General features: G+C 43.5%; 1 protein-coding gene across 1 annotated transcript in view; it reads left to right on the forward strand.

The window, feature by feature from the left end:
* Positions 1 to 13,945, forward strand: part of HIBADH (3-hydroxyisobutyrate dehydrogenase) — a 108,676-nt gene extending 94,731 nt beyond the window's left edge. The window contains exons 6-8 of the mRNA XM_027075168.2: positions 1,237 to 1,313; positions 8,655 to 8,811; positions 12,987 to 13,945. Of these exons, the coding sequence (XP_026930969.1) occupies positions 1,237 to 1,313; positions 8,655 to 8,811; positions 12,987 to 13,145 (393 nt within the window). The 3' untranslated portion in view covers positions 13,146 to 13,945. The remainder of the gene's footprint in view (positions 1 to 1,236; positions 1,314 to 8,654; positions 8,812 to 12,986) is intronic.
* Positions 13,946 to 27,145: the final 13,200 nt, after the last annotated feature.

Here is a 27,145-nt window from a genome sequence, read left to right on the forward strand (position 1 = left end):
TTCAAGACTTTGGTATTGTCTCAGATATACCTATTGTCTCCATTCTCTTATCCAGTGTCCAGGTTCTACGGATTTTTGCTGCACTGTCTCTCCTTGTTGGCAGTCTTGTCCATCCCTCACATTACCTGATCCAGTCTTCTCCCGTTGTCTCCTGCCTTGCGTACTGCTAGAAAGCCTGGATGCCAGGTTTACCACTCTGCCAACACTGTAACCAAACCCAACTCCGTCAAGATATTTGCATCATCATACACTTCCCAACTCTGAAACTTTGAAGAGATGCCTATTTCCGGCCGTGTCAAATTTTAACTCTCCACCCTAGCTTTCATAGCTCCTACCCCAGTCTTAACTACCACATTTCTTACCATTCCTTAAAACATAGGCGCACGAGTCAGTTTTCTTACTGTTCTCCCATGCTCTGATATGTTTAATCCCTCTTACATATTTACCTTTTCCTATGCTCTCCTTTCTCCCTCTTGCCTATTTAAATTCCTGCCTGGCCTTCCAAGAGGTGGTTTCAGGTTCTACTTCCTCTCCTCAGTGATCTTGTTTCTCTGAATTCTCACTGTCTCTGTCTTAGGGCCGTACAGTTTTCCACTTAATTGTTTTTGTTTATTTGTTGCCTTTATCTTCAGTGTGTCACTCCATTGCCCCAGTTAGGATGTAAGCACCATTCTATAAAGAGCAGGCGTGTGAGAGATGTTATGTACAACATGATGACTGGAGCTAACACTGCCATATGATGTATATGAAAGCTGTTAAGAGAGCAAATCCTAAGAATTCTCATCACAAGGAAAAAACGTATATATTTTGGTATCTGTATGAAATGATGGATTTTAACTAAACTTACAATAATTATTGCATGATATGTGTAAGTCAGATCATTGTGCTGTACGGCCTAAAGTTATACAGTGCTGTAGGTCAAATATACCTCAGTGAAACTGGGGGGAAAAAAGCAGTCATGCCACACAGGTCAGTATTCCCTATAGACTGTGCCCACAGGAGGAGCTCAGGCACCACTGTAGGTTTCTTACCCAGTGGAAGAGACTCCCCAGTCTGCTCCCAGATAGCCTGGCAGACTCAGGAGGAGGCATGCAGCACCATGTTCCTTTCCCCATTTGAGAGAATCAGTAGTTACACACTCTTCTAGAAAGAAGCCTGTGGGTGGGTGAAGAACAACTTCCCGTGAGTTACAGCTTGAAAATAAAGATACTTAATATGTACTCCATTTATTTTCAGGCTGCAAAGATCTGCAACAACATGCTGTTAGCCATTAGTATGATTGGGACTGCTGAAGCTATGAATCTTGGAATCAGGTTTGTCGAATATATATTTTCATGTACTAACAATTTTTATGAGCTTTTCTATTTGATTTTCTGATGTTGAAAAAAAAAAAAGGGTCCGTGAGAGATGAACGAGTTGATCTAGGAACAATTTTGAAAGTACTTCATTATTGAAATTTAATAGACTTTGCTTATTTGACGACCACTGGGCCCTGGAGAGCATGAATATTCTTTGCCATAGCCATAAAATGTGTTGTGCTGTATATTCGAAGTTACATTATCCTTTTTATATGGGAGCTCCATTTCTTCTGTTGTATTGAAATGCAAGAAACACTTTTACTGTAAAATTTAAATATACTTTGGCAGTGTAGGACAAATTTTTGTAAAACGCCGTTTTAATGTATGGCGAATTCAGGTGTTCTGCTACCACATGACTGGTTTTATGTATCTGTTCACTACAAGGGCTCTTGGTTGTTTAGTCTTGGGATAAACTGGATGGCATTCATAAAGCTGCAACTCATGTACGTAACTCTTTCATTTTAACTGGCTTGTGGTTTTGTTACTTTACATTAAGGATATGTCTTTCCATTAAAATAAAATGCATCCATACTCTGCTGAAAGTGATGCAGGAATTTTGTTTCTCCTATGATAAGGATCATCTTTTAGAATGCTTAAGGTTAATGTCTTAAGTTTAGCCTTTAATCTTTTGGGTTAGGAATGTTACATATGATTAATCACCTAATTAATTGTTTGAATGTTCGGTATTTCATGAATATAATAACTATACATTTCTGACTTTAGAAAATGCTCAATTAGCAAGATGCTTTATTCAGGTGTTTTCTTTACATTTCCCCAAACTGCTTACCAGGGATATCACAAATCAGAGTAGTGTTTCATCTCACAGCTTTTGATAACAGCAATAAAAGAGCCAAAGTGCTTGAGATATTTTTTAAAACACAGTAATGGATTCACATTTCCTCTTAATTACCATATCAAGATGCTGTTGTTTATTGAATTGCCCTTGTCTCAGATGTTAAACTATCTTGACCTATTAAGTTGTCATGTTGTAATTGAGATAAAAGAGGAATTTGCTTTGCATCAGTGCTAATTGGTTTATCAATATCCTGTACCATTTACATTTTAAAATTGAATGTCTGTAAGATGCTAAGGCATATCTGTACAAAGCCTTAATAAAACCGGTAGTATACAGGGAGCTGTTCAGAGTGGTATGTCTGTACTGTAGCCAGTTTTAGGCTATGGGTCACTTAATCATAAATGAAAAACGTGTTACTAGTGACTCGTTTTCATGTCCATCCTCTAGACTAATTTCACGGAAGAGGAAGATGTAAATTTCTGGAGCCAAAATTGCATCCAAAATTAATTGGTGTTGACAATAGGATTGGAGCATTAGTGTGCATATGCATCTTTAGAATTTTATCTTCATTCTTCTGGATATAAATGAATAATAATAAAAACAAAAAAGCAAAAGCCTAGATAATCTAGGCTATGTTCTACTGAAATTTCCCTCTTCATCTTTACTAGTTTGTTTTATATTCTGCTTCTTACTCTGAGCATCACTGGTTTGAGATATTCCTTAGGCCTAGCGATGTATCCTCTGGCCTTCCTCAGCTAATTTTCCTAGCAAACCTCCTACCAGATGATCATTTGCTATTCTAAAATGAACTTTTTGTGTGGTTAGTGCTGATGGAAGTCTAACTCCAAACACCAGCTAATAAAGAATAGTATGAAAGTCACTTGAATCAAGTGAATGGAATAAAATATATACAATGAAATACGTACATGGACTACTACAGAGAGTTTGTGATCAAAGAGAAGATGAAAAGTGATAGAATTCCAAATAGAAATGTTAAGAGGAAAAGCAATAACTTCCCTTATTATTGGTCTTGATCCACTATGATAAAAATAATGTTTAGAAAGATGAAACTTTAAATGTTTAATTTTTCTGAAACTCTACATACGTATATTGCTATCACATATATAATATTTGCATATATCATATATGAAAAATGAACACAGAGTAGGAACTCCCTAATTTTACTTAACTTGTAATAATTTATAACTTTCTGGTGCTTCAGATTATACTAATGAATTGCTTATTTTCATAACATTAGGATTTTATTAGTTTATCTTGACAAAGATTCTCAGTGGCTTGAAAGTCCTAAAAATGATTGCCTCTGCTATTGTCTTTTCTCCATGGTTTACAGACATGGTTTAAAGTGACAGGATTGTTCTCTAATAGAGTATAGAGAGCGACCACGATTTATTGAGCTTTGCAAGGTGAAAGAGAAAATTGGCATCAGCAAGCATAAATTCCCAAGTAGTAAATTCCCACAAAGTAGTACAGCATCAGAGTGGCTCAGCCACATTTATATTCTGTTCACTCTGAAGTGAATTTTTTTTAAAGCATTAATGTCAACATTTACAAATTGAGTCACCTATTCCTATGAAGTGATCATTTCTGATTAATTTCATTCTCATAAGTCAGTGTTTTTTCTAGAACAGTGTTTCCCATTTTTTTTAAAAATAGAAGAATAAAATCATACAGTTTAGAACTCTTATTGACCCTATGCTCTTTTACAGTCAAGATGGATATAAGGGAAATTTTAAACGCTACAAAAAAAAAGCATAAAGAATGTGGGTATACAACATATTTTTGAAATTCTTTTTTTATTAGACCTTTGTACCTTCTAATTGGGTTCTGATTAGGACTCAGAGCATAGTTTTATTGGCACCGAAGGTGTCCTGCTTCCATTAGAGACGTTTTGCTCCCGTGTGTCACAAAGGAACGGTGCTGATAGTGGAAGCTTTGTTGTTTAGTTTTCATAAAATTTTGCTCCACTGGGAATTATCCTGTCTTTTTTTTCAGTACTGGTGGTTATAACAGGTCATTTGCATCACCAGTCAGCACCTAGGCCCCTAGCAACGACCGTCTTGTTTTCTTCCACCTTAAAAGAAACTTCGGACAGTTGAACTTTTCTGGCAGGCTGTTCAAGATGAGAACTTTCCCACAAGTGTCATTTTAGTTTCTTGGCTACTGCCCTTAGACGGTGGTGCGTTTTCATTTAGGTGATGACTTGAGTCCCCTTAGCTGTAAACCTAATACATATGCAACAGATGTAAACTTACTACATATGGAATAGATGACATAAACCCTAATACATATGCGATAGATAACAAGTGGCAGAAGGTTTATAATAAAAATTTGACCACATTTCTTTTTTTTTTTTTTAAGTTTATTTATTTCGAGAGAAAGAGAGCACACACATGTGTGTCAGGGAGAAGGACAGAGAGGAAAGAGAGAATTCCACGCAGGCTCCGTGCTGTCAGTCCAGAGCCCAGTGCGGGGTTCGAACCCACAAACCACGAGATCGTGACCTGAGCCAAAATCAAGAGCCGGATGCTTACCCAGGCGCCCTGACCAAATTTCTTACTAGATTGGTAAAGCACTGTCGTATTGGCTTATTGACTGTTAAGTTGCCCACCCACGTGATCCAGTGAGACTCAGCGTGGTGGGAGTTTGGTGTCGTAGCTCTGCCATAGACTTAAGTTTTTCTCATCTATAACATGACAAAAATAATAGTATCTGTCCACAGAGTTTTTTGTGAAAACGCAATGAGTTAATCTGTGTAAATCTTTTAAAACAGTTCCCGGCACATTGTACAGGTTCAGCGTGGTAGTTATTGATGGTGGCGGTGGTTAGTATTTGAATTGAATTGTAACATTAAAAGTGGTTTCTTTATAACACTTCTCACCAGCTGGCGTGTGTATGTAGGTGTTTGTCTATTGCCTGTCTCCCCAACTAGAACGCAAGCTCCCTGAAGGGGATTGGCTTTGTCTGCTCATTGCTGTGTCTTAAGAACATACCTAGCACATAGTAGGCACTCAGTGAAGACTTGTCAAATGGATAAAGGGGCGAGACGGGGGAGGGAGGCACTTCTCCTGCCTCAGGTAAAAGTTAACGTGTGTGTGTGTGTGTGTGTGTGTGTGTGTGTCTTAACTGGCTCATTCCTGGATGGCAGGCACAGCCTTTTCTTAGATTTTTACTATGTCTCCTTGGCTCCAGGCACAGCACCTGCGCATGGCAAATCTGTTCAACATTGATGAATAAGTGGACGGTCTGTTAAAACTGACATAGTCTTAGGGCATCTGGGTGGCTCAGTCAGTTAAGCATCCAGCTCTTGATCCCGGCTCACGAACAGGTTCATGAGTTCAAGCCCCGCGTTGGGCTCTGCGCTGGCAGTGTGGGGCCTGCTTGGGATTCTTTCTCTCCCTCTTTCTGCTCCTCCCCTGCTCGTGTGCGCACTCTCTCTCAAAAATAAATAAACTTAAAAAAAACTGACGTAGTCTTAGGTATTTCATTTTCACATCCTGTGATACAAACATCTCAGTTTAGTGACATAGTCTGCTTTGTTCTTACGTAAAAAAAGACAGTATAGATACTTCTATAGAATATAAAGTGAAAAAACTTTTTTGGCCCTTGACAGCCTTGGTTACAGTGAAGGCAAACATTTGGATTCTGTTTAATTTTTTTCACGGTGTATGCATCATTTTTACTTCTCTCAAAAGTTCATTTAAAATTCTTGTGTTTTAAAGGTGAGTAGATTTGACACAGTGACGTTTATTTGAGTTGCATTATATATGCGGTCAGAGCAATGAATTCATTCTCTGTTTATATCAGAGAACATTCCAGCAATTGTAAAGCCACATGCATGCACGCGCACACTCTCGAACCACATCCAGTGGCAAGTTATTATGGGGACTGACAAACTGTCATCCTTTTGATGGCTTGAGCTGTATATCTCCTGAACAGCAATGGGGCTCTTATGCAGAAAGTATCATATGTTCCCAGCCAATTTACAGGGAAACAGCAATAACATTTTATCATGGTTGAGAGCCCAGTAGCTGCTTCCTATTAAACTTGCCCTTTCAGATACCTGTCTTGGATTAATTTGTTGATTTCAAATGGAAACTCAGTCTTCTCCAGTGAAGCATGACGTTCTAGGATAGACTCTCTGAATGACAATTACTGTGTATTCTAGCTGGTTTCAGACCATTACAAGCCTTAGGCACAGTGGAAGACAGAGGACTTCAGTAACTGATTTTAATATTATGTCTAATTTTAACTGTCAGTTATATATGTGCCAGTGAAAGAATCCTCAGAAAGATGAAATGCAAAACACTTCTAACTTGCTCTTTTTAATGATACACTTTGCCGTAGGGTGGGGAGTCGGGAGAGGAAAAGTGGTGAGGGAGTAGCCATCTCCTAAAGGGGAGTCAGCACAGCGGGGAAGCATCAGATTTGAAAAGTGAGCACGTAACAACTGCCACCTCGCTTTTTTGCGTGCCCCTCAGGATGCTTCTAAATAGTAATATGTTCACCAAACAGGGTTCCATAAATCAGTGCCAGTATTTTTCCTTGAACACTCAAGAAAAATGAAATGTAGGGTTTTACAAAGGATAATAAGCTTTGCCCGCCATTTTGGTGAGTACTGTACATAGAGCATGAACCGCTTTAGCAGTAAAGGCTGTTGTGAGGTTCTCTTGAGTATAACCAGGTAGGTTATAAAGAGAACAGTAACTCTGCTGCTTTGAATGTGATGAACCATTGTAAAAGAAAAATCTAAATTCAGAAGCCCTTGAATTATATTTCAAATGGAAGGGAAGAGCGATATTTGGGGGTCTTAAAAATATTCCCTACTCATGGAGCACATTAGACATAGACATTCTTGAACCTTTGTGCTTAGGGAATATATTTGCAGTTATAGCAGATTAATTGTTAATGTGTGATTTTTACTTTTCATAGTATGCACATTGGCTTTCTCTTTCCCAAGTCATCTGCTCTAACAGCGTACTGATAGCCTCTTATTATTTAAAAGTGGAAAGAAAGCATCAGTAATAAACTACACCTGTAACAAACTTGGAATTTTGTAAAGGAATGAATGAAACTGTTGGATTTCTTTCGGGCAGTCTACCATTGAACGGAATGTATGACAGCCGATTAGAGTGAATCTTCTATGCCTGTTATAATCCTTAAGAAGACTCCCCATTGTAACATGGTCCACCACTTGATTTCACACATGTGGCATGCCATATATATTCCTCGCACCACAGCTACTTCTTGAAAACCTGATTACGTAACAGTTGTATTATGTGCTATGTCCAGACATACACTGGCTGTCAGCCTTAGCCCCCTACTCCAGTACTGGAAAAATGTGTACTGGGTCATGATACTCACATTGGGAAATAAACAGACATAGGTTTCAAACACAGAGGAAACAAGAGCTTAAGCAAGGCAAAATGCGTAATTTGTTTCACACTGATACGTGTCTCTTTTCAGTTTTTTTTTTTTCTTTCTTCTCTGGGAAAGAGTGGTTCTAAGGAAACGCAGAAAGCTTTTATGACAATTATTTTATAATGTCTCTTTGTATGAAAGAAACCAGTCAATTGCTGGGTAGAAAGTTTTATTTGAAACTTGATTCAGTGAAACTTAGCCAAACTGTGCTTCCCAAACTGCATTCAGATTCTCAGAATCAAAATAATATAGCATTTTGATTCTATTTTTTTTCTGGGTCCACACTACACAGCCGTTGATGCCCTCAGCTCAGTGATAGAACAAATGATGTTTCCGCTTGGGCAAGCTTTGTTTTATCAGGATCAGTAACCTTATCAGCAGTTGACCCAGAACTATAATGCATGTCTCTGAATAGATAGCATATGTCACAGCTCTGTGCAGACTTGCTTCATAAGCAAGATCGTCTAATGAAGATTTAATAAATAAGGAAAAGTTTGCAGCAAGAAATGTCTTCTTTTATAATGATAACTTCTCTTAAGCTCGTTTTACTGCTCGCGGCTCATCTCTTGTATTCATTCTCATAAAAGCTAAAAGAATAAACATACATATAAATGCATCCACACGGACTTCCATGATGCATGGTTTATCTGTCAATATTTCTTTCTGAAATATATCATTTGTGAGGAAAGAATGTAGAATTCAGATTATCATATTGGTTTAAGGTTCTTATGTGACACATAAATGCAACGATATCCAAAAGACTAGAAAACCCATGTGTGTGATAAACCAACAACTACACAATTATGTGTTATTTCTTAAAAGTAGGGTATAGCACAGGGGATTTTCTCCCAGTGCAGAATGTCCTGGCTCAGAAGTGTTTAATCACGAGCTTTTAATACCCTATAATTTAAGACTGGGTTCTTTGCCCTCATCAATCTGCTTTGATTTTTGAAGACATACAATAAATGGAGAAGGAAGATAGAGCATCCTCATACGTAAATAAGTCACGCATGACTTGTACATTTTGACATTTAACACTGCTTTTCTTTGACCTTTGACAGGTTAGGGCTTGACCCAAAACTATTGGCTAAAATCCTAAACATGAGCTCAGGACGGTGTTGGTCAAGTGACACTTACAATCCTGTACCCGGGGTGATGGATGGAGTGCCGTCGGCTAATAACTATCAGGGTGGATTTGGAGCAACACTCATGGCCAAGGTATGGTAAATGCAGAGACTCCCTCCCCAAGACAGAGGGGAACAGATGTTTAATGGGCTAATCCCCCACTCCCCTTTAACAAAGCATATGTCTACCCTAGACGGCAAGATTACTAAAATAGCGATTCACTTACTCATTGAAAGTGAGTTAAAACTTAGCTTAGATAAAAATCCTTATTTTGTTCGTTTATATTCCTGCCCTTTCAGATGAGAAGAATAGGCTGGGAGTTTTATTTTGTGCTTGGGTTTGTTTGTATTGTGAGATGGGCAAGATTTTGTTCTTCATAGAAATTTTCATTATTTTACCAAGTCCTTAGAATGGAAGGAGTAAGAATTTTCTGGATAATACATTGACATTGGGTACACCTATCACAGAAGAAGAGAATATCTTTCTCACGATACTAGATTTCTAAATACGCCTTCCCGCTTTAAGAATATGTACGTACATAAGTATGTATGCATTTCCCTTCTCTGCCACCACCAGTACCTTGGCTGAACCTCCCTTGGATCATACCAAATCAGTCCTTAACTGGTGTCCTATCCTTTCATAATCCTCTCCGGTTCATTTTCTGCCCCGGGGGAGGGAGCGGGCTTCCGGACACGTAGAAACCGGAGTGTGCCATTTTCCCTACTAAGTCTCTTTCACCGTTTCCTGTTACTTGTAGTTTAAAGTCTATCTCTGCAAGTTGTCTCACGAAGCCCTCCATGATTTGGCCTTTGCTTGTCCCACCAGCTCGTTTCAGCCTTCCCAGCTCATCTTTTGCTTCCGCCATAGTGAACTCATTTCTGCCTGTTGTTGTCTCTGTTTTTTTTTTTAATTTTTATTTATTTATTTTTGAGACAGAGAGAGACAGAGCATGAGCAGGGGAGGGGCAGAGAGAGGGAGAGACACAGAATCTGAAGAGGGCTCCAGGCTCTGAGTTATCAGCACAGAGCCCGACGCGGGGCTCAAACTCACGGAGCGTGAGAGCATGACCTGAGCTGAAGTCAGACGCTCAACCGACTGAGCCACCCAGGCGCCCCTCGTTGTCTCTTACTTGCAAACCTCCACGCACGCTATTCCCTCTGCCTGCATCGTTTGTCCTTGCCCCCCCCCCATCCCAGCTTCCGGCACAGTACCTGGCATATTGCCAGCATACGTTAACTATTTATTGGATACAGCAGTGTTTGAAACTACATTTCTTATTTTGCAGTTTGATTTCTCCTCATGTTTCATTTAAGAAAATATTTATTTTTATGCTAATCCGTATCCTGTATGTAGTTTGCATATAATTTAGGATTTTGTAATTGTGCTGTGTGGCTGTTGCTAGAAACAGGAAGTAGCTCCTTAAGTGTATTGTTTTCATCGAAGCCGCAGGTGATTTATTAGGACACACGGAAACATGAAAGAATCGCATTTATGCTCAGTTTCCATTCTGTGTCTGTGTGAAGTGGGTTGTGAGCTGTTAGCTTATTCGGTTCCACTAATACGGCTAATGGCTCAAACAGAGGAAGTGGCTAACAGTAGAGTGTAATAAGAAGGATCAGATGGATTTGTCTTTCTGTAGTGCTGGCTTTGTCTGGGGACTCCGCCCTAGCTGTCCTTCACTCTGTGGTACACCTGTGCTTTAGCCATTTTCTGCAGTGGCCCTGCCCACTGTCAGAGTCCTTCCTTTGACATGATTTTCTTGGCACGCCTGGATGGCTCAGTCGGTTGAGCATCCAGCTTCGGCTCAGGACATGATCTCACGGTTGGTGAGTTCAAGCCCCGTGTCAGGCTCTGCACTGACAGTGGGATCGGGATTCTCTCTCTCACCTCTCTCTCCGCCCCTCCCCCGCTCATGCTTTTTCTGCTCTCTCACTCTCTCTCAAAATTAAATAAGTGAACTTTGAAAATAGATCAAATGATTTTCTTGATCATGAATGACAGTGTTTTCAACTAACAGTGTGAGACAGTGCAGGAGTCAAACATATGGGTGTTACCGGTGTCCTTCCCTCAAGAAATGCAGTTGTAGTCTCCCTTACAAAGAGGAAGACTTCTTAATTTTGCTTGGAATGAGAGTACGTAGAAAGGAACTTAAAAAAATCTTTCATCACCTCAGATTGCTGTTAACAAAAACACACCATAGCTAATTAGGTTTGTGTAGAGAAACTGATGGAGATTAAAGAACTCCCCATCGATGCTGTGTTGATTAAAGCAGTCTTAGCATTGTGATTCTGCTTGGACAGATCAAGGCTTAGCTGCTAAGAGAGGTTTTGTTCAATTGCCATTAAATTTTATTGTGCTAGGGGATGTCGTTGAAGTAGAGGCTTGTGCATTTATTTCTAGGTCTTAACATCATAAAATTCTAATATGTTGTGTGTATATAATCAGAACATAGTCAATATGAAAACTAGATCATTCTTCTGAACTCTCCACCTAGATGTCTACTTGTGATGGCCGCTACAGAACAGCGTATGGAAAATCACGATGATTCTTGGTACTCCCTCAGTATACCCATTTCCTCATAAAACATAACACCTTGGTCCTCTGTTAACTCACTGAACCTTATTGCCATTGTTGTGTTATTTTTTCCTGAACTACCCACTTAGCTCATGGATTCATAAATATTTTATTTGATGAATGATGTGGAAAATCTATTTATTTTAAATTATACATTATCAGCTTCAAGGGATGCCTTCTTTTTCTAACATTTCAAGATACAAAAGCCTCTCGGGTTTTCGGAGACTAAGCACCGTTCGTTTTTTAGAATGTCCACCCTTTAAGGTAGTGGCCACCAAAGCAATTTCACTTTCTGTTTTTTGGTTTGGGCAGATTTTATTTGGGTGTGTACTTGCCCCTTTGAAAAACTCTAGACCTTTCTTCTCGATAGTACTGTGTTCTCTTTAGTATGTTATGTTAACTCTGAGTTCTTCTGTTCTAGTTTGTGTTCCAGTTAACTGGGTTAAAAGCTAAATGCAGTCTATGTAGATTTTCTCTCTGTCATTTGAAAATAAATATATCTTGCAGATTTGCTGCAAAATGATGTCAACCAGAGAGGTTTGTCTGGGTATAAACGATAGTGTAGCTGTATGTTTGTTAACTGTGCGGGACACAATTCAGCTTGCTTTTTATTTTTAGGAAACTATAGAAGAATTTAAGGTTAAGCAGATTTTTCAGATCTATTGTCTACATGTGAAAATTATACAAATAAGCACAAAATAATGTTTGCAGTTATACCATCATACATATTTAAGAGGCTGGAGATTTAAAAGTTTTCTGAAGCTCTCAGGATGAAGCGTTAGCTCGCCAAGATGTTAAAGGGTTGTCATGAGGGTGGATGTCCCATTGCACTTACAATAAAACCCAAACTCCTTCCTAAACATACTAAAGCTTCTGTGTTTTATGTGTGCCCATGCCCGGCTCATTTCTCTCCCTAGCCCCCTTGCTTACTCTCATTCAACCTCACTGGCCTGCTTGCTGTTTCTCGAATATTCAAGCCGTGTCCCAGCACCTTGCTGTTCCATCTGCCTGCGTCTCTGTTCCCCAGCTCTCCAAAGAACCCACTGCTCTCTGACATTCAGATCATGGGTCAAGTGTCTTCACCTCGGAGAAGCCTTCCCTAAACATTTCCTCTATCAGAACTCTCTTCCTTCCACTCCACCCTTGCTGTCCACCACTTCCCAGCCCCTTCCCCTGCTTTATTTTTCTTCATAGTCCTTGTCCCTATCTGAAATTGTAGTATTTGTTGTCTGTCTTCCCCGAGCGTCACAAGAACAGTGCCTTGGTTTCATCATGCCTGTGTCACTGGCGCTTGGGACAGTGCTAAATACTTGTTGAATAAAGAGATTGCATGGATATTCGGTGATTCCATGATGGGGGGCTTGTCTTAGGCTTACAGGCTTCTGCAGATTTGAAAAAGCATTTCCCTGTGTGACCTCATTTATCTAGTAACCCTTGTCCACAGCCAAAACAGACAGGTCTGGGTGGAGGAGTGGGGAGGAGACTCAGAAATTAAGGTTTCTGTCCAGAGCAGTTTTGCCCTATGTGAAAGTACTTACAAAAATATGTATAACCCGCCACAGTGTTTGTAAGTATCTTATTTTTTTCAGACTTCGTTCCTCCTGCTTTGAAAGCAAAGCATTAGGAGCCACATTTGCAAAGTGAGCCCTCGCTACCAGTCTCAATGTGTTCCTTCCTGCCCTTGTTTGATTTAGGATCTGGGGCTGGCCCAAGACTCCGCCACCAACACAAAGAGCCCGATCCTTCTGGGCAGCCTAGCCCATCAGATCTACAGGATGATGTGTGCAAAGGGTTACTCAAAGAAAGACTTCTCGTCCGTCTTCCAGTTTCTCCGAGAAGAGGAGACCTTCTGAGTTTACCCTTTGGCCGTGGACACTGTTGGAAACCGACCTCCACCTTGGAGCCTCCTGATAGCTCACTCCACAAGTAAATGGGCTTAATCAAAGGTCACCTGTCTGCTTTTGACTGTCTAGGTCCCAGTAAACCTTAGGATTTTTCACCCATTTTTAACTGCTTATTTTTTTTTTATCTCTTTAGCAAACCTGTGTTCTCTCCATTTTTTTTTCCCCCCTGTAAGCCACTGATGGTCTCTGCTAACTAGCTGATTGACCTTTTTCAAAAGTTTGACTCCTGAGCATCTTCAACTAAATCGTTGCATACTTCAATCAGGATAGTATTTATTCCACTTTACAAATAAAACCAAATATTGTCAACAGGATGAAACCTATCTTAAAGAAATTGGTGTGGGGAAAGGAGTTAGAAAAAGGGGAAGCATAGTGAATTATTACCTGTGTCCCTCGGGAAGTTTGTCCTGTTAACCAAGTGGTGGTATTCTTGCGTTGCTGAGGTTACTGATTTATTTTCCAGGGAGTCGGTAAAGCTAACTGAACTCCCTGCTGCATGTTTGTAAGTTGGACTCTGTTACATTATCTTACTGTGTATCCTTCTTGTTACAACTCCCAATACTCAGCAAACTTGTTTTTTATATTTTTGCTTCCTTTTACATTCTTACTACATATTTTTTGACTTTAAAAGAATGACATCTTTAGAACTGTTTCAGAGCCAATGATAATATTTGCTTTAGATAATTATTACATTATTCTAAATATAACCATATTATTTTGAAATCAAATAAATTTCTATGCTGATAATACTTTCTTGGAGTTTTCGTGTCTCTGCAGCCATTTGGCGAGCAATTAAATGATCTGACAAACTGGTATTCCAGACTGATGGGGGAACGGGTGGGAAGAAAAGGAAGGGAGGGGAGGTCAAAAGGAACCGAGTCTGAATTAGCCAGTGGTAGGCCAGCTTCCTGCTGTTCATCTGAATCCTTAACGGACATTCATTTGAAAGTTTTCGGTTGTGGGTGCCATCGGAATTCAGCCTGCGCAAAATGGAATATGCCACAGTGTAGACTTTCCCCACCACAGCCCCTAGAAGTCTTCTTGGTGATAGACCTCGGTGCCAAATCTGGCAGAACTACAACTACTTCCCTCAGTTTCCTGGTGATAAAACATCCCAGGCACTATTAGAAGTGCTGGGGCTACGGTGACGAACAGAATAGACAAAGTCTTGCCCTTGTAGACTATAGATCCTGGTGTCGTGTGTGTGTGTGTGTGTGTGTGAAGGGATGTGACAGACAAAAAATAAATGTTTACTGCATACGTCAGATAATAATAAGGAAAAAAAAGCAGGACAAGGGGGATGGATGGGAGGTGCCCAGGGTATTTTGTTATGGTGGTCAGGTTGGCATTTGAGCAGAGAGAAGGAAGTGAGGGAACACGCCATGCAGATACCTGAGAAAAGAACATTCCAGGAACAGGGAGCAGAAAGTACAAATGCTAGATATGAGGAAAAACGAGGCTGTAAGTGAAGTCCCAAGATGAGGGGGGCCAGATCTTGTAGGGCCATGTTAGGACATTGGCTCTTATTCTAAGTGGGATTGGTTGTGTATCAGTTAGCCAGAGTGAAAGCTAACTGATGATACGTTGCCACTTCAACATTCAGCGGCTCAAAATAACAAATGTTTATTATTTTTCAAGATTCTCCAGGTCAGTTATATTATTCTTCTCCCCTGGGCCGGCTCCTCTGGAGCTGGAGGGTCTAGTTTGGCCTCACTCATCTGGGACAGCTGGCACGGTTGGGGCTTCTCTCCACAGGGTCCAGGAGGCTAATCTGAGCTTCTTCACGTGGCGGTGGAAGGGCTCTCAGCGGCAACGCAGGACAAGACCAATGAGCAGACACTTGGCTGGGTTCTGCTTGCTTCGTGGCTGTACTGCCCCCTTGGCCGAAGCAAGTCACATAGCCCAGCCCAGAGCCCGTGTCGGAGGGGATGACCTAAGAGGGTGGACACCAAGGCATTACGGTGGCCATTTTGCAAATATCCTGTCCCAGGCAGCCCATTAGGGATTTTGTTAAGAGGGTCGATGTGGTCTGACCTAGCCTTAAAAGGGATCACTGGCTGCTGTGTAGGGCGAGGCTGGAAGCAAGGAGACCAGTTAGGAGGGGATGGTAATAATCCAGATGAGAAGCAGGGAGGGCTGGGACCAGGATGTTAATGAAGAGGTTTCTGTCTCCTCGGGCAAGAAATGGTCAGATTGGAACATAAAGACAGATGCACTAACTAATGGATTGGGTGAAAGAGAAAGGGAGGAGTCAGGGAAGAATCCAAGGTTGGTGGGGAAAGTGGAGGGCAGGCGTTACCATTTACTCTGGGGGAGATGTGGGAAGTTTAGGAGGAGAAAACTCCTAGGTGGCCTGGAAGCCACCCAGGGGGAGGAAAGGCAAAGGTCCAAGACCACACCCTGTGTTACTCTCACTTTCAGTGGCTGGGAAAAAGAGCCAGCAAATGAGATGAGGGGTAACAGTAAGGTGAGAAGACGGTGGGAGCCAAATGCAGATTGTGTCGGAAGGAAGAATGATTGTTTGTATCAAAAGCTACTGATAAGCTGAGTAGCAAATGTAAGAGCTGAGAATTAGTGATTTGCCTTGGCAAAATAAGTGCCTCTGACGGGTGTTCTGGGGCACGTTGGAAATGACATTGGACACGAGGGAATGGGAAGAGAAATGGGAAACGTTGAGTAGAGACAGCTCTCAAGACATTTTGCTGTTAAGAGGAAAAAACATGGGATAGATACTGGCAGGGATGTGGGGTCAAGGGAAATTTTGTTGATGTGTCTTTAAGATTGGAGATACTATGGGATCATGCTGATGCAAGTGGAATGGTCCAGTAAAGGAGAAGGAGTGGTGCATGGAAGAAAGGATGCTTGCCAAGGGCTATCGTTTATGTATGCATGTTTATTTTTGAGAGAGAGAGAGAGTGTGAGTGAGTGGGGGAGGGGCAGAGAGAGAGGGAGACGCAGAATCCGAAGCAGGTTCCGGGCTCTGGGCTGTCAGCACAGAGCCCGACGCGGGGCTCGAACTCACCAACCGCGAGACCATGACTCGAGCCGAAGTTGGACACTCAACCGACTGAGCCACCCAGGCGCCCCTATGTAGTTTTCAGCATAAAATAACATTAGTGCTGGAAAGGATCTTACCCACCTCTCAGCACGTTGCAGTCCCCCTCCTCTGACCATAAGTTTTCTCATCTATAAAGTTGTCATAAACAGGGGCCCCTGGGTGGCTGAGTTAAGCAACCGACCCTCGATTTTGACTCAGGTCGTGATCTCATGGTTCATCAGTTGGAGCCCCGGGTTGGGCTCTGTGCCGACAGCGCAGGCTTTGTTTGGGATTCTCATTCTCTCTCCCTGCCTCTCTCTTTCGCAAAGAAATGTAAAAATAAATCACATTGCCATAAACAATGTAGCTGAATAGTAAATGCTTACTCGGAAACTTGAAAGCAAAAAATCTGAATCAGGGACAATCCCAAGTGTTGGCGAGCACGTGGAGACGTTAAAACCCTCATACGCGACTGCCGGGACCATACAGTGGTGGAAAAGAGCGTGGCAGTTCCTCGAGAAAGTAAACACAGAGTTTCTGCAGGACCCAGTGGTTCCACTCGATCCTCGAGGATAGATACATACACACTCGAGAGGAACGAAGTTAATGCGTCCGCACGGAAACTTGTACACGAATATTCGTAGCGGCATTATTCGTAAGAGCCAAAAAGTAGGAATGGCCCAAATGTCCCCTGACTGATGACCGCGCGAACAGAGTGGCACATCCATGCCGTGGAAGAGTGGCCATCAAAAGGCATGGAGTACTGACCCAGGCCACAACTTGGGTGAACCTCGAAAAGCAACATGGCAGGTGAAAGACGCAAGACCCGGGGGCCACAGGCCGTGTGATTCTGCGGGGAATGGCAGACCAGGCAGATCCCCAGACCCAAAGTAGATGAGTGGTTTCCAGGGACTAATGGGGGAGGGGGAAATAGGGAGTGACTTCTGCTCTGCATGGAGTTGCTTTCTTAGGGTGATGAAAACGTTCTGGAATTAGATAGCCATGGTTGCATGACTTTGTGAATGTGTTAAAAACCACTGAATCGTACGCTTCTAAATGGTGAGGTTTATGGTGTGTGAATTGCATCTCTAGGCAAAAGAAAAACTAAGGAGAAAAAGTCACGAGTTACAGCCTCTCTTCCCAAGTGGTTCTCGACTGGGGCAATGTTGCTCTGAGGGGACGTATGGCAATGTCTAGGCGTATGTGTGGTTGTCATGTGGGGGCTGCGGGGTGCTCCTGGCATTGAGCGGGCGGGCGTATGTCGGGGACACTGCTAAACAGCCCACAGTGCACGGGACAGCCCCCGCAACATATGCCCCAAATGTCCATAATGCAGGGTTTGAGAAACTCTGCTCAGGTGTGTGTTCCACAGGCACCTCAAACTTGGTGTATCGAGACCTAAGCTCCCCCATTCTCCCACCCAGCAGACCTGCTTCTCCTCCGGGTCCCTGTCCCATCCAGGTTCCCAGGAAGCATCCCTGACTCCCCTGTCCCCTCCACCCGCTCTCCACGGGGAGGTCTATCTATACCTCTGGCGCCTACGTCAGGCCCTCATTGGTTCTTGTCTAGGATACTTGAGTATCTTTGCAATTGTTCCTTTTTTTGTTTGTTTTTAACAGCTTTCCTGAGGTATAATTTATATACAATAGAACTCGCTCGTTTTAGGGGCGCCTGGGTGGCGCAGTCGGTTAAGCGCCCGACTTCAGCCAGGTCACGATCTCGCGGTCCGTGGGTTCGAGCCCCGCGTCGGGCTCTGGGCTGATGGCTCGGAGCCTGGAGCCTGTTTCCGATTCTGTGTCTCCCTCTCTCTCTGCCCCTCCCCCGTTCATGCTCTGTCTCTCTCTGTCCCAAAAATAAATAAATGTTGAAAAAAAAATTTAAAACAAACAAACAAAAAAAAACAATAGAACGCGCTCGTTTTAAATGTACAGTTCGATGACTTTCAGTAAGCTTACAGAGTTGGACAGGCATTGCCACAATCCAGTTTTAGAACGTTTCTATCACCGCCCCGCCCACTCTTCTTGTGCCCATTTACTGTCATTGACTGTTCTCACCCCGCACCCTCCAGCCAGAGGCAACCTCTAATCTTTCTGTCTCAATAGATTCCAGCTGTTCCTGGGCCACCAGTTTGGTTCTTCAATTCGTCCTTCACGACACTGCAAGAGAGATCTTTCCAAGACTGAAATCCAGTCCAGTCATCCCCCTGCATGAAATCCTTTAGCCTCGGTTGCAGTCTGAACTCTTCAGCGTGGTGTTCGTGGCCCTTCATGCTCTGGCTTCTATTTTACTTCACCAGCATTATTGCCCTTGACTTTCTTTATGGCATCCCGGGTGTCAAAGGTTGTGAACCACTTGCCATTTTTCAAGCACGACACGTTTCTCACACCCCAGTACCTTTGCACATGCCACTGCCTTCACCAGAAATGCCCTTCTCCACCCCTAATTGTGTCATATCTTCTGAAAGATATCTTCCATATCTTCCTCATCCACTTCAGGCTGAGTCACGTCCCCTCTGTTTGCATAGCTATTTGATGATATCGCTTGTATCATAGGACTTGCCCTGTTACACTGTCTTTGCCGGTTTGCCTGTCTGTCTTCCATACCAGTCCATGAGCTCTTTGAGGGCACAGAATGTGTCATATTCAGCTTTGAGTCCCCGTGTTGAGTTCAACGCCTTGCATCGAGTAAAAGCAGAGTAAATGTGTGGCTGTGTGAATGACTGAGTCGTGGAAGCTATGGCATTGCATTCGTGAACTAACTGCGTAGACCTTTTTCTTAAAGATTCTTCCTCAGCAGGAGCACCTGGGTGGCTCGGTTGGTTAAGCGTCTGATTCTTGATTTCGGCTCAGGTCAAGGTCTCATAGTTTGTGAGATGGAGCCCTGAATCAGGCTCTGCGCTGACAGCATGGAGCCTGCTTGGGATTCTCTCTCCCTCTCTCTGTCTCTCTCTGTGCCTCCTCCGCCTCTCTAAATAAATAAACTTAAAAAAAATTGTTTTTTTATAAGATTCTTCCTCCGCATGTCAGGTTTGTTTTACTTTGTGTTATCAGTGATGCAGTTTGTTACACATGGTTGCCCAAGATGTCTTTGCAGAATGTGAAACTTTGAAAAAGTTTTCTTAGTCCAAAGATTAGCTTACACTAGGGCGCTTGGGGTGGCTCAGTCAGTTAAGCGTCCGACTTTGGCTCAGGTCATGATCTCACGGTCTGTGAGTTCGAGCCCCGCATCGGGCTCTGTGCTGACCGCTCAGAGCCCGGAGCCTGCTTCGGATTCTGCGTCTCCCTCTCTCTCTGTTCCTCCTCTGCTCATGCTCTGTCTCTCTCTCTCTCTCAAAAACAAATAAATATTAAAAAGAAAAGATTAGCTTACACTGTTTGAAGAAACTTCTGAGGAAAAATACGCACTTTTGGTAGCAATATTTTGTCTTTTGGTTTATGTACCTTTTTTTTTTTTTGAGAGAGAGGGCACAAGTAAGCGAGGGTCGGGGGAGGTGAAGAGAGAGAGAAGTGGGGCTCACCTGAAGCGGAGCTTGAGCTTACCCCATGCAGGACTTGAACTCAGGAACCGTGAGATCGTGACCTGAGCTGAAGTCAGATGCTTCACCAAGACGGAGCCACCCAGCGGCCCATCTTTGTCTATGTGCTTTAAACCCCGACTTGCTTGCACATAAAGCATGCACACCTTCCCCTTCAGGAAGCACAGCAGTTTCAAACGTCATCTTCGATAACATGCTACCTGGACCCTGAGGCGTGCAGTGAATTTCATGACCACACGGGTTGGGCTTATTCAAGGGATTCCGCGAACCGTTAGATGTTTGGGAGAATCTTTTGCTATCCTGTTGACACGATATCATGACGACGAAGCGTATGCCCAGCCACGGCTGAGTCCAGCTTTAAGTGAACTCCAAGCGGGCCGGGCCTGCTCCTCGGCCACTTTTCGCATTGCACGAATTTTGATCTTGACTTTTCTTGCAGGCAGTCAGGGATGCGTGCGATCTGTCCACGTCTTGGGGGAGGGAGGGCGGGCGGCGAGGGGGAGAGGCACGCCTGAGCAGGGCACGGGGCAGCATTATCCATGCACATTAGTTCTACCCAGGCTGCTGTCAGAAGCCTGCTGCTGCTCGGGAAAACAGCCCGTGTTCCTGCGGGCCTCAGCCTCAGCCTCAGTTAACCGCACCCTCGAGCATTCTTAAACGGCCGGCCGGTGGGGAGTTGTGTGCCCGAGTGGGGTTCTTAGCCGTCCTTCAGTTCAGTTGAAGAGGAAGCTTAAGGACATCGTAGGGATTTGTAATGTTCCTTGCAAGGTATCAGGCCCATAAACTAGCGTGTCCATTGCACCCAACGCGTGCGTGGCATCGTCTCTCGTCGGTGGCCAAGGGATGGAAGATGTCACCTTTTGCTGTTTAATGGTGGTCACCATGTAATAATTCAGGAACACCTAAAAGGGATGTAGGCTTCTCCGTTCAGGCTGGAATCAGCCTCTTTGAGAACATGAAAAGGAAAATACAATAAAGCAGACGCATTTTGCAACAGCCGGCAGGGAGTGCTTCCGGGTGTCTTGGTTACCGGATCTGTCCTGGTTAGGAGACAGGAGACCCGCCCTAGGTCAACACTAACCTGCACAATATTGTGGGTGGCTTCCTTTGTTTGAAAACGAGAGCAGCGCACAGATCTCCAAAGTTTGTTTTAGGTCTAAAATTCTGATGCCTCTTAGTTAAGGGTTTAAGAAAGTGGGAGGCATGTGCTTCTGACAGTTTTTGGATTCTCTCTGTTTAGGTATTATTTATGGGTCATATAGCCATCTCATCTATTAGCGTTTTTTTTTTTTTTTTATAGCCAGAATAGATTCAGAGATCAATACATTTTTATTAATGATAGTCCGTCATGCCTGGTAAAGAGACAGCAAGAGAGCTCATCTAGAATGAGCCACTTGAATAAACCTGACACACAAGCTTAGCTACGAGCTGCATTTTGGCAGGCCTCTCTGTGAAATAATGACATTGGCAGAGGGAAAGACGATGGAAACCTTCCTCACAGCCAGACTCATAAAATCAAAGGGCAGGTTTGGGGTATATTTCCCAACCCTGGCTGTATATGCAAATCCCATGACTTTTTGAGTGTAGCATTTTATCTTCCAAAGGACAAAATTTGGCATTTGCCATAGTCATTAAAAATGATAAATGCCTAAAATGCTTCAGAGTTGGGATTGTTGTAGGTTAGAACAAATATTGCGTCAGTGTCTTCAGAGTCGAAAACTTCTCACTGATGTTGTCAAGCCAGAAAATTAAAAAAAAAAAAAACAAACCCTTCGTGATTTTCCTTTCCCATCATGTGAAATTGGGCATAATTGTTACCAGTACTGCTTATAAAAAGGAATGGTCTGGGCCTTTTGGAAGTGAATTATTCTTCCTGCCACCATTAAGAGATAGCCTTGTGCCCCGAAAGAGTTAATCCACTTCCAGATGGAGCTTTTCAGCCCCTCAAAGCAGAGTTCAGATGATATCAAGTTCACTCTTCTTTTACATTTGTTTTGGGCCTGTTGAACTTCATTTTCATTCCATTTATGGATCAAAGTTGAAATATCTTACGGTAATTTTAGACTATGTGAGGCCTTTCCCAGAAATGTCACCTTAGAGTTCCAATCTCAGAGACCCTAAAGAGCAAATGTAGCTTTAATCCGTGTCTCTCTCCTCCTCTCAATGACCTTAACCCTGACCCCAGGTCTGCTCTCTATAAGTGCCAAACATGATTCATTCTCCTTGCTTGATTTAGTTTTGTCCCTTTAATGAGCCAAGATGGCCAGGGAGGCCTGATAGCTTATTTGTGCTAATATAAGTATGCTCTCCTAGTTAACTCCTAACTCATTTATTTGGCTCTTACTTTTGCCTAGAACTGACCCTTTGTCTCAGAGGTCCCAGGTCCGTGTTTTTAGACAAAGGAGATTCGAGCGGTGAACGTTCACAAACGCCATCAGGGGACGAGACGCTGTCCTTGAAGGAAAGAGAAAGCACACTTAGAGAACAAGAGAGACGTTATATTCTGTGCCTCAACTGCCGTATCACAGACACAGCCTACATGTTCCCTGAGCACATAGTTTATGAGTTTAGGAGCTTTACCGCTCCCCCCCTCCGGAGTTCTAGGACTCAGGATGTCTGCAAGTTGCAAATTTTCGTGCTTGTGTCTTTGCGGTCTGTATGTCTTACTTCTGCAGCCTCTCTAACACCATTTCCGATGACTGTTTGTGCAGAAATGCATTTCTGACTTCGCGTTTGATACATCATATCCTCTGATTTCCCCCCCCCCCCAACGTTGCAGTGGTAGAACCGGGCCATCAAGGACACGTAGAAGGTGATAAGCAGGAAGAGACTTTTAAAAAGAGATTTACGATAGGGTTAGTTTCCCTGTCGTCCAGCTTACCACTTTCAGCCCAACTCATTTTGGGTCGGTAGGGATCTGACCATGGGGTTCTGACAAATGTGTTTTTATCATTGTGAATTTATGCTTGCCTCGGTGTCCAAAAAAAAAAAAAAAAAAAAACTATTAAAAAGTGATATGACTTTGAGCAGTGGCTCAATCCTGATTATGGCCCTTCCTGGCCATCCCATTTAATTTCTGGCTGGCCCAACTAGGGACATTAAAAGCTGCCCCTTCCGAGGTTGGGTGTCCCCTGCATTGCCCTGCACTCAAAGCAGTTCAGTCTGGCTCCTTCTATAGGTCGTTGACACCCTCAAGCTTGTATACACCTGTGTCACCACAAATCTTAACAAATGCAATTTTCTCAGCTGAATAGGAGAGTAGGAGTGAAGGACGGGGCTCTCATCTCGGTTCAGACCAGGAGGGGCGGGCACCTCTGTCCTCCCTCACACGGGCCCCCCCGGAGGCTGCAGGGCTCTGAGAGGGGGATTCAGTTAGGGGTTCCAGTCACATGCTGGAACTTTTGTTTTTGAAAACAACCTGCTTATTCTTTTCTGAAAACACCTCATCGTGCTTCTCCTGGAACAGTTGTCCACCATACAGCTTTACATACTCACTTTCTTCAGAAGAAATAAAACTTCAGGGGCGCCTGGGTGGCTCAGTCGGTTAAGCGTCCGACTTCGGCTCAGGTCGTGATCTCGCAGTCCGTGAGTTCGAGCCCCGCGTTGGGCTCTGCTGACAGCTCAGAGCCTGGAGCCTGCTTCCGATTCTGTGTCTCCCTCTCTCTCTCTGCCCCTCCCCTGATCATGCTCTGTCTCTCTCTCTCTCAAAAATAAATAAAAACATTAAAAAAAATTAAAAAAAAAAAAGAAATAAAACTTCAAAGACAAGTCTCCTCAAGGCAGTCAAAGAATTATCTAATCTCCGGCTCTTCAGAGTTGGGGCATCTTTTCTTGTGTTAGCTCTGTTACGCCAGACAACTTCCTCTTCTTAAAAAAAAAAATCATAAATGAATTCTGCATGGTCAGGTATTGTCATCTTTGCAGAGAATTTTCTTTGCCTAATGTCCTATCTGATGGGCCATTCTATGTATTATATGCTACATAATCTCCACAAATGTATACTGTGGTCCATAAAACTGCCATACTGTTTTCAGAAACTAGTAATTCACAAAGTAAACCTGAGACAGTGCTGTTAATAAACACAAATTGCAAACAAGAAGGTAGTAAGTGGAAATAATGCACTCATTTAGGAGTAATAAAGCCTTTGATCTTACTTTGAAGGAAAGAGTCTATGTTTAAACTGCCCATTCAGGGACAGCCAGGTGCCCATAAAGAGAAATGCTTGGCTTTGATAGAAAATCACTGAGGCCTGTCTAGCAGGTCTGGTTTGTAAACAGATTAGTTAAGGGCTCATCAGGACTGATTTGCATAGGATTCAGCAAACCCCAGTCACTTTTTCAACCCTAATGAGCAATGCCTTTTCCCAGTTGGAAATGACACCGTGCTTTTTTTGGTTTTGGAGGGTTTTTTTTTTCCTAGCTAGAAATCTTAGGTAATTATTTTGTGGGAAAGAGAAAGGATATTCATATAAAGTGAATCCTTGCTGTCCTCAGCTAATGGGGAAATGATGACCAAAGACTAGTTTTGCTTGCTTTACGTGGTGAAAGATAGAATGAAGGAAATAGGTTGTGAGTTTCAAATTCGTTTCTTCCCTTTCTCTGTTATTGGAGAGGTAAAGGAGGATTAATCCGAATTATAATAGAAGGCGGAACACGCAACTGCGGATTCAGACCACAAATATTTATACATCTATAGATGTTTACGGAGGGACCTCCTTGGAGCCAGGCCTGCCTTGGGGGCTCAGGCTCAAGGCAGGCAGACGAAGGCCCCGCCTTCCAGAGCTACCATTGTGGAGAAAGGAGAGCTGTTGAGGAAAGGAAATGGGCCAGGAGAAGCACATGTTCTGAAATTTTCACCAGTTAGCAGCCATGTCTTTGAGGGATGGCAAGGTCAGTATTTCCGGGGAGAAAAAAAAAACCAAACAAACCCTCTGATCAATAGAATTCCACTCTTTTTTTTGATTTTCAGAACAGTCGGCGATCGATAATGTCAGTGATCAGGAATATCTCCCTTTTTTTGTAAAACTTGGCGTGAAGAAAATATCAAAACCTTTGCTTACTCTGATGACTCAATAGATAACGAGAGGAACAGCTCGGGAGAGACAAAGGGTAACTTTGAAAAGAAGGAGTTTCTAAATAAAAGGAGGGGATACAGGAAGTTTTCAACTCTGCCCTTCCAAAAGTGCAGGGTGGACAGTGGTCTATTTCTTCGGCTTGCCACCGCATGGTTGTGCTTGCAAGAGATGTTCTTAAGCACCGTAAACATCGGTGACACTAAGTTGCTCAGTTGGGAACTTGGGTTTGAATAACAACCTTCAGCCTTTGTGTCCTGCCTTGTCAAGGCCAAGGACCTCAGCCTTGCACTGCTTCCTAGACGTGAGATCCAATCAGCAGACTCCTATAAATGTCACCTTGGATACATTCCACTCAGAAAAACAATGGTCCAGCTCTGTCTGGTAAGTGTTAGAGGAAAGGCTGGGGATGATTTCATACCGACTTGGGCAGGACTCCAGGTCCTGTCCAGGTAATTCAGATGAATTGGGGGTGTAAAGGGAGGCCATGCCCTTTGCTTCTCCAGATGGATTTGATTAGGCTGAGGAGGAAAAGGTGGCCATGTTGGGTTGCCTGCTTGTGAAGACTGCTTGGGAGAGAGTTCTAGTAAAATCCGTTTGTGACCAAGTAAGACACCTGTACTCCTTAGGAATGAGTCACGTGAAGCCTGCATCTCTCAAGGGAACATGGGGGAGGCCTTAGAGGGCTTTGCAAGTCCCCTTCCTAACACCTCCATTCCACTCTTTCTTAGTGGGGTGATCTCCCTGCGGCTTGTCCTTTTCCACATCTCTCATAGCTTCCATGTGAGAACATACCTGAGGACCTCTTCCAGGCAGGCACGCTTGCTTGGAGGAGCCCCCTCAATGGGCATTGAAAAGAAGGCTGCGATCTGGGTCCTCTTGGCACAAGGCAGCACTTGTATCATTAACACGCAAGAGTGGCAACCCGGGCCGTTTCGCTTACTCTCCCTCTTTCTTCCGGCATCTCCCTCAAGTTCACTTCTTCCCAACTCGGGTTGGCATGAGACAGATCGGCAAGACCGCTGGCTGAGCAGATGGCCAAATGTGAGCTCCCTGAGGGCCAGGGCCACTGTTTTGTCACTCATCAATTCATGGCACCTGGTGTGGTGCCTCGCACGTAATATGGACTCACTATGCGTTTGTTGGGGAAATGGATGAATAAATGAACGAATGAACGCCAGTTTTCTCTTGCAAGCATCCCCAGGTTTTATTAGTAATATTTGACGCTCCGCCTCCTTTGGCTTGCCAGGAACAGAGCCAAAGCCATAGCTCCCAAGGACTCTGCTTCCAGGGGCTCCAGAGCAAGAGGCACTGGGGGGATTGGGTCTGGCTGTGATGAGGCAGGCTTATCAGTTCTTAGGCAGCCTGGGGTGGGGCTATATGGATGGTGTCCAGCCCCAGAAGTTGGCAGCTTTCTTGAGTTAGAAACAAGGAACGCTTAGCCCCTGTTGTTATGGGCCCCAAGGCCAATTCCAAGGCATCAGGAAAAGTCCCAGTTACACCTGTGAAGCTGCTAGCACAGGCTCCGACCTATCGTAGATACTCAAGAAATGTTCCCATCTCAGTGGCCGTGGCTGAATGCTGGCAGGTAAGATCTGGGATTGGAGTCACAAGCCCATGGCGGTGAAACGCTGCTTATACTAACCAAGCTCAGAGAATGCAGAAAACCATTGTAGCGGGAAGCCAGAGGCTTTGCTTGGTCTTAGTTTCCTGAGTTTTTGTTTGTATATGAGCGAGATAGGGTTTTGTTTTTTTTTTTTTAAGCTTATTGATTTATTTTGAGAGGGAGAGTGAGCTTGAGTGGGGGAGGGGCAGAGAGAGAATGAGAGACAGAGAGAGGGAGAGAGAGAATCCCAAACGGACTCCACACTCAGCGCAGAGCCCAACACGGGGCTTTATCTCACAACTGTGAGATCGTGACCTGAGCCCAAATCAAGAATTTAATGCCTCACCCACCAAACACCCAGGCGCCCCCTGTTTTCGCATTCTAAAATGGGGATGACAACAGTACCTACTTCATGGGGGAGTTGAGAAGCTTCAAAGGGACAGCCTGTGTGCCGTGCGTGGTACAGTGTCGGCCGCGTCGTCCACTCTCTGACCCAGCATTTCCTTCCTAGGGATGCGTCGTAAAGAAGTAACAAAACGTCTGTTTTATAACACAACGCACAGAGGTGTATTGACAAGCGTACGCATTCATCCTAGTTCGCTTTGGTGCATTAACAAATGGTTCAGTTCCTCTTCGGGGCCTCGGTCTCCTTATCGGGCTCCTTCCAGCTCTTTGCCAAGCCCAGAGTCAGCTGGCAACG

Source organism: Acinonyx jubatus, chromosome A2 (assembly GCF_027475565.1).
Source record: "Acinonyx jubatus isolate Ajub_Pintada_27869175 chromosome A2, VMU_Ajub_asm_v1.0, whole genome shotgun sequence".
Taxonomy (NCBI): domain Eukaryota; kingdom Metazoa; phylum Chordata; class Mammalia; order Carnivora; family Felidae; genus Acinonyx; species Acinonyx jubatus.